The sequence below is a fragment of the Eleutherodactylus coqui genome, chromosome 5, assembly GCF_035609145.1.
Source record: "Eleutherodactylus coqui strain aEleCoq1 chromosome 5, aEleCoq1.hap1, whole genome shotgun sequence".
NCBI classification, from domain to species: Eukaryota; Metazoa; Chordata; class Amphibia; order Anura; family Eleutherodactylidae; genus Eleutherodactylus; species Eleutherodactylus coqui.
Window position 1 is genome coordinate 254,081,243 of NC_089841.1, and position 19,728 is coordinate 254,100,970.

The 19,728-nt window shown below is 42.6% G+C and overlaps 1 protein-coding gene across 7 annotated transcripts in view; it reads right to left on the bottom strand.

Moving 5' to 3' along the window:
• Positions 1-2,072: 2,072 nt before the first annotated feature.
• GATAD2A (GATA zinc finger domain containing 2A) overlaps positions 2,073-19,728 on the bottom strand; it is a 71,768-nt gene continuing 54,112 nt past the window's right edge. For 2 of the 7 annotated variants that reach the window (XM_066604517.1, XM_066604520.1), the window contains exons 3-11: positions 15,807-15,933; positions 14,451-14,591; positions 13,514-13,630; positions 12,821-13,009; positions 9,901-10,159; positions 9,184-9,473; positions 8,200-8,383; positions 5,868-5,936; positions 2,073-4,186 (exon numbers count right to left, since the gene is read on the bottom strand). In XM_066604517.1, the coding sequence (XP_066460614.1) occupies positions 4,059-4,186; positions 5,868-5,936; positions 8,200-8,383; positions 9,184-9,473; positions 9,901-10,159; positions 12,821-13,009; positions 13,514-13,630; positions 14,451-14,591; positions 15,807-15,933 (1,504 nt within the window). In that variant the 3' untranslated portion in view covers positions 2,073-4,058. The remainder of the gene's footprint in view (positions 4,187-5,867; positions 5,937-8,199; positions 8,384-9,183; positions 9,474-9,900; positions 10,160-12,820; positions 13,010-13,513; positions 13,631-14,450; positions 14,592-15,806; positions 15,934-19,728) is intronic. The other 5 variants (XM_066604519.1, XM_066604518.1, XM_066604524.1 and 2 more) reach the window with 5 other exon arrangements.

A 19,728-nucleotide genomic window follows, 5' to 3' on the forward strand; every position in this document is an offset into this window, starting at 1 on the left:
GATGCCGCTGCGGCCGGATAGCGGAAGACCAGGTTAATCATATGGCTCTAAATTTTAAAAGCAATTTCCAACCGGACACCATGTTTGGGGGGTGCGGAATTTATATGGGAGCGGGATCACAAGCCGGACCCGCTGCATACCAGGTGGGAACTGGCTGTCTGCAATTCTGACAGCGGCATTTAAATCATTGTTCAGGACTTTCTAATGAACACCCCACGATAAGATGGCGGGGTGTGGTGGCCTTTTTAGCAAGAGGCCTTCTGAAAGCCCCCAGGGCTGCCATGAATACATTGCCTATGAAGGTGGTATACTGTAATACTGTAGTATTATATTCAACAACCTCACAAAAATTACATTATACTGCATAAGTGATCAAGCAATCGCAAGTTCAAGTCCCCAATGGGGACTCTGTACAACTCAGCTTGTTTTTTTATTTAAAAAAACAAACTATTTTTGGTCAAGCAAGCTCAAAGAATAAAACTGTAATAAAAAGATAGTCACACGCATTCCCAAATGATACCAATGGAAAAACTACAGGCTGTCGCACAAAAAAAAAAAAAATAAAAAAAAAAAAAAATCAGCTTTCAAGCAACTGTATTAACCGAAAGCTGAAAAGAAAAAAAAAAGCTATAGCTGTCAAAAGGCTGGCAGTTAAAAGCTAAAGTTTTCACTTTGTTTTAATAGTACAGGAAAAGTAAAGTTATGCAAGTTTGGCATCAGAATTCTACTGTCCCACAGAATAAAGTTAATTTCATTTTTTACCACAATAGGTGGGGCCTTGTTTCTACACAAAGATGGAAGATTTGTGTTTTTCTTCCATTTCACTCCAGTAAGTTGTGATACATTAAAGTGGTACTATTAATAACTTCTCCCACAGAAATCAAACCCATGTTGCTATGTAAAAACAAATGAAAAAAAATTTGAAAGCGAGAAAATAAGAAAAATGTCCAAAATGTCATACCTGGCTTTACTTGTTCCCTATAAGAAAATAAATAAAGTTTTGCTCTCCTATGAAGTTTGCTGCATAAGGGGATGGAAACGTGGTGTGAAAGAAGCCTTAATCGCAGTAATGCCCAATCCAGGCTGGGGCTCCACTTTTAGCGCACAACCAAAGACTGCTGTATAGCCCTGTGACCTGGTACTACCATAGCAGTCAGTGGGGCTGCGGTGATGCAGTTTACAAACATTCCAACCTCTGCAGATTTTTATGATCCATGGTTGGTGACAAGCAATGAAACGCAAAGTAACCCCATATACTTCAATGGCAGAGCAAGGTCACAGGGCTACACGGCAATCTTTGGCGGCACGGCCAAAGTCACCATGCGAGTCTGGCCTAATTCATTCATTAATTTCCTCGACTACTAGAACTATGGTCCAAAAACCAGGGGAAAAAAACAAAGCTTTGCAGCAAAATCCATATGTTATACATGCAGAATTTTGCTGCAGATATCACTCCCTACAAAGGGGTGCAATGCACAGGGAAACTCTGCAGCAAAAAAACAAAAAAAAAAGGGACATTGTATGAATTTAAAAAAAAACAAAACAAAAAAAACACACATATATAATTTGCATTGCAGATCAATTTTCTTGATTTTTACAGCATGTGGATGAAATTTGTTCACAATCATCTGCATGTCCGTTGCTACAGTTTGCAGCATTCCCTGTACAAGTAGATGTACCTGAAGGCTTGGACTTCGTTATGACGTTTTGCAGCGCTCCAGCTACTACGGCTGCAGGCAGAAGGAATCCGTCGAGTCATATGCAGGGTCGTGGTCTGCAGGTCCACATGATCGATTTTTACCCATTAGCAGTGTTACAAAAATTCAGTGTAGCCCCAAAATGACAATGCAAATTGTCTAAAATAAAGGATCCTTCGACATTATCCCATAAAGAATATCGCTATGTACTAAAACCAGAAGTGTCAGAAAGGTCCAGTAATCCTCTTCACGTGGTAATTACAATGTGCTCATCACCAACCATATATACACCAATCTGTTTGTCTTAAAGAAACAAGAGACTATATAGAATATATATATCCACCCCCGCCCCATAAAAACACAAAGAAAATGTAGTTGGCTTAGTTATTTATTAATATTATTCAGAAATGCGGTTCTGGCCAGTGTGATTAAATAGAAACGGCTAGTTCTATCAGTGATGGGGCAACCCCCCGAATCCAACACATTCTGGCAGGCTCACACACACTATGCTTTTTCCACAGTCAAAAAACTTGTACCTCCTAAAAATCAGGTGTACAGTGTTTAAACAAAAAGGGGAAAAAGACAAAAGCTCTGGGGGAAACAAAAAAAAAAAAGGTGTCCTCTTAAAGAATACAACAGGGGAGTCATGAGAGCAGCTAAGAACATTTAAATAATTGTTTCCTAAACCATTTTCAACCTCATTTTGGGAAACATGAGGAGCAAAATAAGTTCACTTCTAAGGGAAGCTCTGCCGTGGGAAAAAAAAAGGATATCTGAGAAGTAAAATCGTACAGGTAATTGAATAAATATATACTAGCAATGAGTACAATCATGGGACTTTTCCATTTAAAGAAAAAAAAAAAAAGCACTATCGAGGTGCGATTTCAAGGGTCACAGGCAAGGTTACCCCGTGAACGCACCCATACCTTATAGAGCATTTCCAAAGATACTGAAAAAAAAGATATTTAAATAAATGGGTGCTTATTGCTAAAGACTGAAGGGGGGGAAAACCAAAACCGAAAACAGTAGTTCTGTTAAAAATCATTAAACACAAGGTCTGCTCTCCAGCAAAAGGCAGAAAATGGAAAAGAAAAAAAACCTGTAAGATCCAAGTAAACCTTGCCCTGAAAACAGCCGTACGTTTTGGAATGGAAAAAAAATATATAATCTTCTCTCATTCGGCTAGTTTTATCATACACACAAAGTCTCAAGTTTAAATTCTATTTTTTTTCCTTTTATACAAACAAAGTCTCCCTTCCCTCCCAGAAAACAAAAATATATATATAACCTAACCCCTAAGCAACTGCATATATCAAAAAGTATCTAAACATTGATATCCACACAACAGAAAAAGGATTAAAAGAACATTTTTATACGGGTCAGAAAGTGAGGATGTCTGAGGTGTGACCTTGCCAATCCATCGCTTCCACTTTCCTGAAATAGAAGCATGATCTATTCAACGGGGGACGCATGATGATTGTGAGGAGAAGGTGGATAGACTGGAAACGCAAGACTGTCCCAACTTCGCTTTTCTTGCAATTTTTTTTTTTTACTTTTTTGTTTTTTGCAAAGCCAGTCGAGGGCAGTCATGGACACAGCCTCGGAAACAGGGGGGGAAAGTCTCAAACAATGCAGCATTTACCTAAACGTGAGGTACAAGCCAACCTCGGATTATTATTATTGTTAAATATCCTCCAACCCTTCACAAACTTGCGTCCAGTGAAAACCATACAAACCGGGTTGGAGAGGAAATGACTGCGGCAACCATTCCCATGTGACTGGAGCGCACACAGCTAGGAACTCTGTGGGGCATAAAACGTAATATTTTTCATAGATCTATTTAAATATAAATTTTGTTCTGACTGGACTTGCTTTGCCCCAGAATCAGAAGTGGACCTGATAGACGCAGCCATGAGAAAATACCAATACCTAGAATTTAAAAAAAAAAAAAAAAAAAAAAAATCCAGTTACATCTTCAAAAACACACCTTGGAAAAAAATCTGATGCCTTAGGAGGGGGAATTATAGTTTATTTAGGGAAGTTAGACCTGAATGCAGAAAAGTATGTATCTGGAGCATGGCAAACTGTAGTATAAGACATCATGCCAGTCTAGATGAAGAATTGGAGGGTGATGCAGTGGCTTCCTCTCTGTCTGGACGCCTCCTCTGTAGGGCGTCACCAGGCTTTCCATATGTGGTAGAAAATGGCAAAGAAGGAAAAGTGATGAGGATCGTCCCAATCCTGTTAGGGAGAAGGACTAATGCGGAAGGAGTCCTTTCTTGCCTTCACATGTTCTCTAAGACTGCGTTCATTTTTTTTGTTTTGTCTGTATTTCCGTCGTTTTGCTGAAGGATGCGTTCATTATTTCCACGTAGAGGACTGGGTGATCGAGCGGGAAGGAATCATATCTAGGAGGTATTCCCGTTGGCGGTCCACAGCGGCTGACTTATGCACAGTGAGGCCAGGGTTCACGAAGGTTAAAGTCCCTCCTGCAAGGTATCAAGAGTCACATGTTTAGAGAACAATCCTGACACTATTAACCCTTTCCAATCCACTGTCCGACATCTTCCTACATTCTAATTGAAGCTTGCACAGCTCCAATGACAGAAGACGCCCGACAGGGTATTCTTACCGTCTATTGCCAGCCACTCTGCTGTCGGAGCCTATCTGGCTCACACATGCTGGCTTTGGCAGCAGATGGCACTGTTCTATAACAGCAAAAAGAGAAAGCCTTTTAGGAAACCCTGAACCCAAAATTGGATTGGAAAGGGTTAAAACGAACGTTGATGGGTGAACAACCAGTGTCTACTTGAGGCCAGGCTCACATGACCGCAATTCACGCAAGTGCGCAGTGACATTGCATACTTGCTGCGCACCGTACATCGCCATGTACTTTCTTGGTGTGTATGCACGAGTAATACAAGCCAAGATGGAACATGCTGTCATTTTTCTTGCATGCGGTTTTCACCCAATTCGTTGGGAGTGGCAACACGGCCACCCATGGGAGATGGGTACGGCGTCTTCCCCATGCGGAATATGCTATACCGACAGTCGTTCGAACCCGGTTCAAGGGTATATTGACACCAGGCAGTTTTTTGTTTGTTTTATTTTACAAATTGCTGCTATTGAAAATCTTGCAGGAACAAACCAATATACAAGTGCATGGATTTCCATAAGATGTAATCAGATGAATGGGACTACCATAGCGCTTTCTACAGCAGAACTGCCACATGTGAATAAACCCTAATGGGTGGCTGTTACATTGGCAAGAAACTATGCCCGTTTATCATTTTGACCTAAATCTAAAAAAAAAAATCATCTTTATGGTATACCAGCAACATCTTATAGTTCCCACATATTTTATCAGACCTATTAGTACCAGTTAGTAGCGTGTGAGCCGCCGGGAGCTATAGTCAAGGAACCAACTACCCGCTGTTCTCTGAATACATTCCCTTTGTTCTGCCATGGGACAGACAGCTGAGACCATGTAATCAGCACTCCACAGGTAGAACACAGCGTGCGGTCTTATCAGCTCTTCTGTCAAATGATAGATTTCCTGCCGAACTGAAAATTCTTCGTTCGGCAAAAAAGTGAAAGATGGGGACACTTACACCCAACGATTCTCGCTCAAAAGATGGCTTTTGAGTGAATTTTGAGCAATAATAGTGCCTAAATAGGCCTTTAATCTTGATATGTTCTCATTGTATATAGTGAGGAGAGGAGCAGTAAAGACACTACAGCCCGCATCTCCTTGCATCCTTCAGGAGGATCAATAAGATAACTGTGCAATCTACTAGATACGCCATTACACATGTCAATAGAGTAGACCAACTGGAAGTTACATTTGAGTCATACTGTGGCTATTTAAACTGATAATGTGTAATTCATATCTTCTGTAGCGTGGAGACACACTAGTACAGTGTATGACGTCTGGGGCACATCATGCATGGGTCCTAGCAGATCAGTTAGGACCTGTGCACTGGCAGAAAAAGAAAAATCTGAATTGGGGGAAAATACATAAAAAGATGGATTACAGACTTACATGCCTCCATCTGTACAATTATAAAAAAAACGAAAAACAAAAACCATTGTTCTATAAAATATACTTAAATGCTGCATGAGATATTCAGGTAAAATTGTTGCAGCAACAAAATTACCCACGTTGCTTACCCCTGTGCATCTCCACTGATTGTTTCTTTGATTGTTGTGTCGCTATGACTCTCTGACTAGAAGTTTGTCCTATAGAAAACAATTATACCCATTTGATGCAATGACATACTGCAATACCCAAGGAGGGGGAATGTAAAGAGATTAAAACGGCTTCATCATATAATAGGAAATTGGGCGAGAACGTGACCGCTTCAAGAAACTATTCATTTCCTGCGTGGATGGAGTGGAACTTGCGCACACACACACACACACACAAACATACCAGGGATATTCGGCAGGTGCGGGAAGTCATCCCGAATACAATCTGTGGGCTCAGACTATCACCAAAAATAAGTGCAACATGGAAGAGCATTACTGGGAACTTGGCCAGAGTGGTTACCTCTGTAGTAGACCCTGATCCTTCATGTTTAACCCACACACCTGTAACTACCCAGTTCTAACACATACATGGTAGATACTATCATTTTATGTACATACACACCACTCAAAAGCCTTAACATTTTGGCAAAAAAACTGATGTCCCACCAACTGAATGTTTTTTTTTTAATTAAAAAAAAGTGAAGTACAAAACTTTGAAGACTATTTTAATATTGAGCGATGTCTCAGAGCAACTGGGGTTTTAGAAAGGAGTTATGATGAAAATACCAATACTTCAGATCCCAGCAAGTATTGGCATTTGTCCTGCACGACTGTCAGTGGATTTAGATTTGGGTTTTCTGTGCTTTTTCTGCATCTTGATTGGTTAACACAGCACTGAAAGACTATCAGTGAAATGCCATGCTCTGCTGCATCATTAATGACTTGGGACTGCCAACTCTCTGGCCAGACTGAAGTCCTCATTTTTTTTCCAGGTACTGGGATCAGCTTCAAGGAATTCATCAAAAAAACATTCAAAGTTACAAATAGCTTCTTGGCATCCTTTTAAACAAAAACTTCGTCAGCCTTCACGTGTGTGAGAACATCGCACAATTTGAGCGATGCGAGAAAACGCAGAACTATGAAAGCCATGATTTTCAATGACTTCATTCCCACATGCGATGTTGTGAGATTTGGAAAATCACTGCACGCCCCATCTTTCTGCGTTTTGCCATTTTTCCCCACCCCTATGGAACTTGATTTATCGCATCGCAACACACGAACTTGCGATGTGTTTTTTAACTTTAGCAACTTCTGTTTATTGCACGAGAAAAACGCAGGACGCTACAATGATTAAGGAAAAGGCACCGTTTGATGCTCAAAACATCGCATCAGCAAATCTGCAATATTGCAGCGATTTTCTTGCAGCGATATCGCGCTCGCCTGTATGAAGTAAGCCTTTACGGAGATTGACTCTTTGCAGAACTGGATTCTCCCCTGGTTTGTCTATAGGTGCTACTGTAGCTACTTTCAGCTTGACAAACACAGAAGATCATTAGGATACCTCAAACACCCAGATAAGATCTTGATGGCAGCACTTGCCATAGATGCATTTGTGGTTTTATGCAGTGCAAAGTTTCTGTAGTAATTCCAAGGTCCCCTCTTGGAACAAGTATAGCCGGGGGAGTAAACCCTGGATTGTACACACATCTGTACCATGAAAGGCAGGATAGTTCTTGGAATGTTCAGATGAAATGGATGTTGAAGTGAACTTTCAAGCAACATACAAGTTTTGCCATTCACCAGGCTCTGTGTAAGGCACCTGGACAATGTATGTAACAAGACTTTCTGTATGGTGTTTCTTCTAGCCGAGTACACGCCTCAGCTTTCAAAACCTGCATGGAAGTACAGTAAACCTAATCCAAAGTGTGCCAGTCAATCAGGCGAGAGATGCAGTGATTGGAAAATAGGTCTTCACCGAAGGGGCCCCTTTAGTGGTATTTTCATATCTGTGTAAATACAAGGGCTTGAGCCAAAAATATATAGTGAGACTGCGCAAGAAAACTTCGGAATCACTTTTGCATAAAAATTAACAAATTTAGGTGGTGGGATCAACAATTTTTATCAAGTCACACATGCACTTAGGCTAAGACTACATGACCATTTTGTCCATGGAGGGCGTTGCGCAAAGAAAACTGCTGTGTAGCACAGCAACATTACACTGCCACTGAACACAATGCAAGTCGCAGGTTGCGGTGGCTGCAAAAAAAAAAATACAACCTGGTGGGAAGTTCTCCAATGGCGATGTCGCAGCAATCTGACTTCACTGAGTTGAATGGCATGGATGCGCTACACAGCGGTTTTGATCATACACCACCAGTCACTGACAAAATCACCTTGCAGCCCAAGCCTTACATCGATTTTCTCCACTGTTGGGCCACTAAGCTGTCAGAAGGGGTCTTTGAAGTGTACGTACCTGCATTCATTGGAGATTTCTTCCAGTTTCCAGGTGCCAGATTAGTTTTGTTCATGGGACGCTCTCCAGGTTTTACCGATCGGTTGGCAAGGGTTGCTGCATTAGGCAGCTTGGTCGTAGGTGGGAACGTGTGCAGCACACCGCGGGTGGTCCCCGATAGTCCACGGGATATGGGTGTGGGGCTCTAAGAGAAATATTAACCGAATATAGTTTAGAGAACATGTCAATCTTTGCAACTATTTCCCCTTTCATATAGAACTAATGAACATAAAATAAAACTACTTACAAATCATGTTCATTAAACATATTCAGTTTAACATCTACAAGCTATGTGTATGGTAACAGACTACAAACAAACCCCGTGCAGTTTGATCTTCCACAGCCAAACCATCTTTTCCGGCTGTGAGCTAGGCCGGTGACCCTGCATTCAGCAAGTAATTGTATTGCGCATGACCACAGAGGCTCACAGGCGGTCGTGTGCAGTACAGTTTGTGGTTTGTTTATTTGTAATGGTAATTGCGTATGGACTGCGGATCGGATGGCCTCTATTGACATCAATGAACTTGTCTGTGGAAATTCATGCCTTTCAATGGCCACGTTTTATCGCAGATGCCCCACGTGGAATCCGCAATACAAATCTGCCCCGCCTAAGTGTCTATCTGTTCCAGTGATGCCAATTTGGTCTCTGGAAACTCCTGCAGAGGTGCATGTGCCATCTGACGCCAATCACTAGTCTTAGCAGTCATATGTGCATGAACAGCATGCGACTGCTGCAAGAGATTCTAGGACTGGAACGACCGAAGCCTGACCTGAGGGACAAGGGGAAAAAAAAAAAAGTTCATTTTTTTCCCCTTTTCCTTCGTTTTGTACCATTATCGGTCTTTCATTTTTTTTAAATCTCAGAAACCCCCTCTAAAAGGTATATTAAGTTATTGTTAACGTCTCATTTTTACCATTTCTCTTCCCAGGTTATTGTTTGCTGACCTGTTTCAGAGAGTGGTGCTGAACAGAATGTTCTGACTTAATCTGTGCAGGGGAAGAGCTCTGCTGCAGTATTCGTTGCTCGATCTCCTGCTCTTGCTGCAGAGCTTTGACAAAGGCGGCCTTCAATCGGGTAGTGTGTTCAGCTTTCAGGGCCTTCTTTTGGTTAGAAGTCATGCAAACATCACACATGATGGTCCCATTCTTCTCCTGCCTCCAACGGCTGGTGAAGTCAGTCTTGCATTGGGCACAGCTATAAGGCTCATGAGATGCAGTTGGTGGCACAGTTTTACCTGTAAAGAGGACAGTTTAATCACTATAGAGTAAAAAGATGCATGCACTTGCCATTGTTGGGTATCAGACACCAACTCAAAGACAGATGAAGAGCTCTGGTCACCTTTTAGGACGCGTATGAAGTACATCAACAACATTTTTAAAGCTGTACAACATTAGACGTTACTTGGAGGTTTTCCAATAGATCTCTTGCATGTCATAAAATGAATTTGAGGGTCTCTGTAGACGGCTGTACACTTAACCCTGTAAATGCGCAGTTACACTACATTGACATGAATGTTACCGAAACCTTGAAGTGCTCATAAGTACACAACTGAAGATGTGGGAGATGAGGTAGATCTGACAATGCAGGACACTAAACTGTGCATAGGCCGCAGCCATCAGCATCAACTCTTGAGATCTCAAACCCCTTTTATTTAATCTCACCTTGGGTCTCCAGCAGGTTCTGCACTACCTCCTCTAGTCCTACTAGATAGATGAACTCATTATTGGCTGCACTTGGAAGAAAGTTAAGCTCCGGAGCAGGTGGTTTGGGTGGTGGAATCTCCAGCAAGGTTTTTTCCAACTGTTTACGTAGGGCAAGCTTGGCAGCCGCTTGCCGGCTAGCAGGAGAGTCATTAGCATTACTTGAGATGCCGGTGGCATTTCCGGTTCCAGCTGAGCTCTTCAATGAAGTTGGGGATGCCTAAAAGAAAACACACAGGCATGCTTAGAGGTCGCAAAAATGTATAAATGGAGTAATAACATTATGTTAAAAAGTGGCGAGATTTGCATAGGATGTGATTTTGTGAAACACTAATGTCTTTAAATCGGATTGAAGATGCTGTAAAAAGGCGTATGGGCGGTCACTAACGAGCTTTCTTCTGATGCAGGCACCTTTTTATAGCACTGTATTGGAAGTGGGGCAAGAGTTTCCCGTGCTGGGATGAACAAGTTCTCCATTGTCTTATGATAGGCAGGCTCCAGCTCTAAGGCTTGGTTCACACAGGGCTGATGTCCGCAGCAGGCACTGTGCTGCAGATCAGCTGCGGAAAGCCCGCCTCCAAAACTGCACAATTAGGCGCGGGGTTTATTGTGAATTCCTGTGCGGAAACAGCGATAAAAGGGACATGCTGTGGAATTGAATTGCACACTACATGTCAATTTCCTCATGGGCTTTGTGCAGGTTATTTATGCAGATTGTGGACAAAATTTTCAAAATCTCATCCACTTTGCTTCTACTTTAAATGCCGCGGAATTTCCATGCGGAGGCTCCACACAGGATTTCCATGGCAATAGCGCCCCGTGTGGATTCCACCTAAAGCTTGGTTTACATTGGTCAAAAGTAGACCAGCAAGGAAAGAGCATATCCAGTCGACCAGTGTAAATACAAATGAATAAAAAGGAGAGTATTGGGGAGAGTCGAGTGGTAGAGCAGACAGCATAGTTGCTTGCCCACTCTTCCTCTCCTCCTCCACTCCTGTGAGGGCTATTCTGTAGGGATGAGCTCACAATCTGTCTACAGAAGAAAAAAAAAAAAACACGTTTCTATTATGCAAAGGTAGTAAAATTGAAACTAAACTTGGCATTGCATTGCCCTGCAAAATTAAAGTAATGTCATTTCTACCAACACTCTGAAATGCAGTTCAAAAATCATGAAAAAACAGAACATTAGTGTTAACCTTGCCTCCAATGTAATAAAGAGTGATCAGAATGCTGCAGTAACAAAAACTACAGATCACCTCACAAAAAATACGCTTCAAACATCGATTGAGGGGGGGGGGGGCGCGTTATGGCTTTCTAAATTTATGTACACTTAAAACAGTCTATATAAAATTTGGTATTGTCGAATTGTGTCAACAGGGAATCATCGTGTTCTTTATATGGCACGGTAAACACCCTAACAACAAAAGCCAGGAAAAAACACAATTGTGGAATTTCAACCCCCTCTCCACGATCCCAGAACGGGGTGCCCATTTCCCCCTCACTGAGGCTTACTGCATCCCCCACAGCAAGGGTAAGATTGAAATGGAGTTACAATTGCACGTGTGCTGCGGCTTTATACGATTCTAATGGACGACTAAATGGCCAAGTGCTTGGGTATTTCAGTCAGCCAGAATGATATGGAGTGCCGACCTCGTCTACTCGGCCAGCACTCCATCCAGTGTGATATCACTGCGGGTGAGAAGCATTTCCGCAGTGATGGGAAGGGGACGCAGGACGCCCATTCTCAGGACCGATGGGTGCTTCAGCGGTGAGACTCCCTGTGCATAGGGGATAACTTGTAATTCTGGTACAACTCATTAAAGTCTGGAATAGTTCTTAATTACAGGACTTGTCTCCTTGTTTGAAATCACCGCTGACTTTCCCTGCAAACAGATTCTGCAGCTCTTGGTTTCTATTTTAAGCCAAACTCCACTTCTTAGCAAGTGGTGAACGGGCTGCAGAGTCTGGGGAAGTCAGCTGCTCTGGGGACGGGTTTTGCTGAAGAGTCTCTGTCCCAAAGGAAGCATAAGTTGAAGTGGTACATGGATTTCACATAGAAACCGCAATATGCACCGCTGGCAGAAGCCATCTGCAGTAAAGTTCAGCAAGGATTGTAAACCAGAAGAAAACCTTGTAATTCAATATATGACAAAGTTTCTTAAAACTCACATATGCCAGTCAGTCAATATACTGAACTACCACCAAGGAGAGGAACAAATATATATATGACTTCTCCTTAAAACACTGGAAGAAGTTTGTTTGTGAATTAAAGGGAACATAAAAGAATCTATACTTCCTTCCCTACTCCCCTACCCCCGCTAGTCTTTACTTCTGGCTGCAGTGTGATGACATCCCGATACCAGGACATATGACTGCTGTAATCACTAGCCAAAGTGGGCCGCTGATGAGCTGCAGCAGTCACGTGGCCCTGGTGCAGTCATTGCTGTCTCCCTGCACTCTGAAGTGAAGGCCAGTAGAGGGACTCAGCAAAACAACAATTCCTATTAGGGGCCAGGTTGCTTTTTTTGGACAAAGTGTATATGTATTAGGTTGACAAAGCAGGCTGAGTAGTTTTGGGTGGGGGACCCCAGATAACTTCTTCAATAAGGCAATACACAGTGAAATAGAACATTTATCCTAAAGGGGATGCTACAGGAGATATGTAGCATTGCACGGATACAACTGAAAAGAGCAGTCAAACAAGTAACGCTTGGAGGGAGAGAGCAAAAATTCCTCTATTCTGGGCTCTGACATTCATATACCTTAAGAAAGCATATGGACAAGGGACGTCCTGATGTCACAACCCCCTTGAACAAGAGTGACATTGTCTCTTCTTTTAACACTGGAAAGAGAAAGCCGCTTAGTCTGTGCATTTACCAACCTGTGGTATGTTGACCAGCAAGCTTGTGTTCGCCACATTGGCCACACGAATCAGTCCCTGTTGGATGATCTTCTGACCTTGAATCTGCACACTGGGCACTGATGCTCGAGGAGCAAGTAGTAAAGGAGGGGGGCCAGTACTTGGATATTGTCTGATATTGTGCATCTGCTGAGGAGAGACAGAAATGGGCTGATGGTGGGAGAGGGGAAAAGAAAAAAGACAGTGGGAAAAGCACGTGAGAAGTAAAAGATAAAATGTGAAAAAGAGCAACAATAGACAGTGGGTAAGGGAAACACAAACCACCCAACAAAGCAATGCATAACGTTACCAGTGCAAGCTATCAAAATGTAGCAAAAAGTAGACAAGTTACATATAGAACAAGTCAATATGGTAACAAATGCACCAGTCTTATAATACTGAGTGTAGAAGGCTTAGTAATGCCACCCACCTAACAAATCATCCCCGTTTAACACTAAAGGATCAATACTGTATTATATACATGAAATAGTCCTAGGTGAAGCCATTCAGAAGGTCAGTCACTTCACTTAGCTTGTACACCGTATATAGTTCATTAGTACTATATACAAACCCCATGGAAAACAATAAATCACTATGCTGGCAACTATCCTTTATGTAGCATTAGGAAAGAATGGCTGAACAAAATACATACAGCTTAGTGCAAGCTATGCTTACCTGGGCTCCTCTCACAAGAGGTGGCATAACTATTTGTGTAGATTGCTTGGCTGGTGCCTGTTGCCCACCCCGTACTAAAGGAGGAGGGATAACAGTGCCACCAATACGGGATGGTACCTGAAAGCAGAAGGAAAAAAAGATTATTTTTTTTTTTTAGGACTAAACATGCTGATGACTTAGCCTCAGAATAGGTCATCGATATCAGATTGGTAAGGGTCCGCCACTCGCGACCGCTGCCAATCAGTTTGAAGAGGCAACAGGACACACCAGTACCACAGCATCTTCTCAATCATGGGACATTGTTCTTTTGTGACGTGGCCTGCTCTGTCCAATTCGAGTGAATGGGACCGATCTGCTATACGAAGCACAGCGGCTAAACCATGGTATTGTGCATGACAAGCACTGAAGCGACCACAGCACTAATCCAAAAGGCTGTCACTTCAAACAGCCAATTTGTGGGGGTCCCAAGCATCAGACACCGATGACCTATTCTCAGAAATCTATTACAGTAGATTTTAAGTTATAATATAATAGCTAGGTCATGTGACGGAGTGGGGCGATTATTTTTTTAAATAGTCACTCACTTTCGTGATCTAGCATGTGCATGGGACTCTGGGGAAAAAAAATCATTTGTGCATTGCTGGGACTTCAGATGGGAACACTGCTGGATCCAAGGAGTAACGAAAAAAAACACCCACCACTTGGCTCCCTGTCCCGTCCCCTAATACCACCATAACTTGCTGACAAGCGCAGGCTAACGTGATCACAAACACTGACACGCAGCTACACGCGCTGGTAAAATATTGTGTTTTATACGTAGTGTTTTACAATGCGAGCCCGGCCAAATAGGTCATGAAAGCCCGGCCAAATAGAAGTAGAGATCTTAACCAGCGCAGCACCTAACTGCTCTCATTTAACATCAAATATTAAAATTAACCTTTTGAGGTGCAGTCTCCTTCTGGATCTGACTCTGCCGGAGCTTTTTAAGTAGCACCAGTTTAGCTTCTTCTAACCGTAATTCTTCTTTTAGTTGCTTGATCAGTCGCTCTCTTTCTTCAGGGCTGCTCCTCTGTATTAACTGTTGAGAAGCATAAGTAACTTGAGTAAGGACTACAAACAACGATGAACAGTCTGAAGACAAAAATTACATACTGTTGAGAACCAAGCCAAAATATCATAAGGAGGCAGACTGATATCTGTCTGTAAGCTGACTGGAGCTTTATTTTCTGGGGAAGTCCAACAGAAATAAGGAAGCGGATGTTCCTACAGACTGATGCTGAATCAGTACTAACTGTACAGACACACAATCTGTTAATAATCGGCATAGTAAGGGTGGTTTCACACCTGCGTCAGAACCTGGAGGTTCCATCAGACGAGGCTACAAATACCGGAGGTAAAAGCGCTGCATGCAGCATTTTTCTTCCGTTCCAAAACCGGGCAGACCCTATTAAAGTCAATTTGGTTCCATCCAGAGACTGAACAGTTTGGCTGTGTGGATTCCCATTTCCTGGTCCCTGAATGGAGCAGGAAAGCGAAATCCCCAGCGCAGGTGTGAAAGCAACCTAACACTCAATTTTTTGAGATGTAGGAATGAACTGGCAACAGAGGAAGTGTGCAATGATGAAGTCCAAGAAGAAATACTCCAGGACTGGTTATTTTATGGGAAATACAAGTATTTACTAACAGATGTGTCAGTAGCGCTGCCAGGTGCTCTTTAAAGAGCAGCATGCAAAAACTGCATGGAAATTACACATTTAAGGCTTATTCAGATGACCGCAAGTCAGCCGGGTATTCACGCCGGCCGAAATATGGCGTCTCTCTCTGCAGGTGGAGGAGGCTAGTAGAGCCAAGAGCAGTGCTCTGAGCTCCCGTCCCCTCTGCCTCCTCTCTACCCCTTCTCCGCCCCTCTGCACTATTTGCAATGAAGGGGTGGGACAGGGGTAGGGCTAAGTTCCTGGAATTAGCTCCACCCTGTACCACCTCCCCTTATTGCAATTAGTGCAGAGGGGCGGAGAGGGGGCAGGAGCTCAGAGCACTGCTCCCGGCTCTTCCAGCCTCCTCCCCCTGCAGAGAGGGACGCCGTATATCGGCCGGCGTGAATACGCGTCCGATATACGGTCGTCTGAATAAGCCCTTAACAGGACCTAAACCTATTTTGGGAACTTTATTTTTAGTTAAGGCTAAAAAAGGTAAAGCTCAAATGGACTTAAAAAGTAAACTCCATCCTCCAAGAGAATGTTACATATATACAAGCAAAGGATAACAGGACAACTAAAAAAGTTCATGTTCTTACCAAAAAGGTTTCAGAATTGGGCTCTTTTGCCTGCTTTGTTAGGCCATTCATCCGTGGACTTGAAGGTTCATTATCAGACAAAACAATAACATCGGGAGAAGGAACCCTCTTCTCTCTCTTTATTTCACTGCAGAAAATACATAAGAAAACTAGTCATAACCCGTAAACATTGGAGCTTTATCACTGCCATCATAACTTGACTTTGGCCACTAATTCGGAATCTAATGCTCCAGACAGTCTGCAAGATCTACAGAAGCTGGGGCGTATCATGGGCACTTGAGCTGCTAAATTAAAAGCAAAATGTGCAGTTTTTGCTTTTGCATCAATTAACAAGCTATTATAATCTGCATATTTTAACGAGCCACTAATGTTATATACATATATCAATGTAGCTAAAGTGTATTGTTCAACCCCATTGACTTCTTTGGAGACTCTTGGTGTGCAAAACGTGCAGGAAAGTAGAGCATGCTGTGTTCTTTTATTTTTGCCCAACCAAAAACGCGCAGGAAAAATTCACGCAACCCGTTAAATTAATGGGTTTTATACACTCCGTATTGCCCTCACAAAATTTGGGTGCGGAAATACGCCCGTGTGAAGCTGGCCTTAAAGTAGGGCTCATGGAGGCAGGCATTTTTTCTGGACTTAAGTAAATCCATTGAACAATGCGAAGTCAGACTCCCCCAAACTTGAAATGGCTGACAATAGATTACACTCAATAAAACTGATTAAAGAGCAAACAAAAACGAGTTATTTTGTAACTACAATTCACAAGTCTGCCTTTGTCAGAATTGACAACATTTAAAGGGTTAACAGCAGTGATGGTAGTCATCTCAGATTGCAGCGGTTGACACCCACCATATTTGGAGCAGGCCCTGCTGTTGAGACAACTCCACACAATGACACCCAACATGTCCTATACATGTACAGCACATGTACAGCAGGAAAGTGTCAAAATACATTTACACAGATAGTCGCCAGAATAATCGCTTAAATTAGCAATTTTGGGTAACTGTCGGCCTGTTTGCATATGGCCAAAATAGCACTGAGCAAGAAGTCCCGCAGTCGTCCCTAGTCGAACACCTGTAGCAACATCTGAGGCACTGACCATAATTACATCACCTGTGCAATATGGAGGAAATCCTGAAAACATGACCTGTTGGGGGGGGGACGACTGCAGTTGGGAGACACTGCCTTAACGAAAATCAAGGAATTGAGACTTCTCGCCATCCCACAAAGTTAAAAAGTCATCTATATACCTACTGCAAAATATGACTTGTGTAAATGAAAACATCTTCCCACCTCCCTAAAAACTAATTTGTTCAAGTGATGCATAAGCCATACCCAAGGCAGTGCTATTAAATTAATCAAACATAGCGCCCCCCCCCCAAAAAAAAAGTGTAAAAAAAAAATTATATAGTGTAAATATTAACTTCAGAAGTGTAATAACAGAAGTTGTGTTAATAGTAAAGCGTCCATTTAGTACAGCATTACAAAACAACTATTACAACCAAACCAAGATTATAACAGGATTCTACGTTAAAAAAAAAAAACCAAAAAAAAAAAAAAAAAAAACCACACGCAACTTTGCTTTATGCTCACCTTGTTTTACATTTGATCAATAAAAAATAAATAAATAAAAATGTGAACTTTTATTGCAGTGAGCTGCATACAGAACCTGAAGACCAAATGACCAAATGTACCTCACATATGAATGCAAGAGTAAAAAAAAAGGCATGGGTGATGTTTGTTAAAAATGCCACTAGATGGCGTGCAATCCTTCAGACATGCAAAGTATATCATCATGGCGATTATTTCCCATGACAGTACTGTCATTTAAAAGACAACTCCACCCAAACGCATAATTACCACTCTGTGCTTTATGCTTGGCTTATCTGTGTAGGTGTAGCCATTCATATTTTGATCACATCTTCAGAATATCCACACAAACCTTAGGCTGCAGCATATCAAGCAATAGGTTTTAGTCAGAGTACTACTTGTATTAGCAACTCACAAGTAGATCACGTTTTGTATTAAAAGTAACCAGTTATGTTCTATAAGCACCATGAAACTAAGTTGTGGCGCTTCTAGAACTAGGAATGGAGTCCGGTGTGAACTTTTTAAACTTACCGACTCCCCTTTCAAACGCTGTCACAGCTGGAAGTCAGCGCTCGGTCCAGCAGAGTGACCCTTCCCCACTAGTGCGCTTACTGAAGAATCACATTCACAGACACTAAGCACTAACTTCCAGGGGTCACAGCATGGGAAGAGGGTGCCAAGTATAAAGAGTACACCCCCAGACTCCAAGTTCCCTGTGCAATAAACACTATAACTTGGTGGGCTTCTAAGACATGACAGGTTCCCTTTAAGGCCCTAACTTGTATGACAGGAGCTGTGTGATCATTCTCAAACTGACAGGAGTGTCTGTATACCCCTCTAAGCAGTTTCTGCGGTGGAACCCACGTTATAGCAGCCAACAAACGCGAATTGACTAGAAACGGATCACATAACATCAAGTAAATCTGAGCTGCTCAGAATTCAGATGACATAACTGAGGAAAAGAATAGGCCAGGAGCTTCAGATAGAAAGAAATAACCTACCAAGGTAACACTAGCGCACTTCTATATACACTGGGGGATTTGTTCATAAAGAAATAAAAAAAAAAAAAAATCAAAATAGAGAGAGAGTGTTCTTTTAAACTAGTGTTCCCCAACCCCAGTCCTCAGGTTCCGCCAACAGGTCATGTTTTCAGGATTTCCTCAGCATTGCACAGGTGATGTAATTATTGTCGGTGCCTCACACATTGCCACAGGGGTTCTTACTATAGGATATCCTGAAAACATGACCTGTTGGGGTCCCTGAGGACTGGAGTTGGTGACCCCTGCTTTAAACCAGCTCGTTCCATTTGTTCTCCGGGGGATAAGCCACTACCAGGGGTATCCAGCAAGAGCCTTTCCCCTTTTGACCTTATGCACACTTGGCAGAGCGTGCATGTATATAGGGTTCTAGCGTCTGCATTTGGCGGAGCGCTATCCAATGTGTGTGACCATCCTTACTCAGATTCAGAACACGCACATGTATGGGGGAAAGAGAAGATGAACGGTCAGCCGAAGGAGCATTCAGAAGACTCTCGGTACCATTATTTTCATTTGTTGTGATAAAGTCTGTGGCATGGGTCATCAGTAAGAGGATGGTGTGAATGCTGAATGAAGGGTATAACATTTTTAGCATTTAACGAGGGCTTAAGTCTTAGTGCTTTTTACACTGAACGATCAGATTCTCGCTGGATCGTGGGAATCTGTATATTTCAGTGTAAATGCTTTTAGTAACTGAATGAACAATTTTTCAGATCTTTATGCCCACAGAAACTGATCAGTCAACAGGCGCCGCTCATCTATGGCTGTCTGTTTACTGGGAATCGAGGCGGGCGGCTGGAGCACACTCCACCTCCATTCACAGAATTATCGCTGGGACCCCCCCACAACCATCCCCTGTGAAAGGACCCTTCACTAAGTCTAGGAAGCAGCTAAGATGAGAGTTTGGCCCTTCACTTCACTTGTGATACTACTACGCCAGCATTTAGAATAGAGTTCACAAGGTTATCTCTCCCCCCCCCCCCCCCCCCATAATAAAAACAGTGTTCTATGCTCTCCAAATCACTGCAGCCCTCGAGTCTCTAGTACTTAAAGCAGTGCCCATGCCTACCAAATCACTGCAAACCCAATTAATCTCCCCACCAGACATAGCAGCTTCCTTTGGAGTCACATCAACCTATCCCATTTCAAAAGAACTACCCAGAATTGGCTATAGGTCAAGTGACTACACTCTGGACAGCATGTTCGAGCTGACTGGTTCCCTCTGTAAAAACAGCATGACGTTCTAGAGCCGGAGGAGCTGAGCAGATCGATGTACCATTTTATGGGGA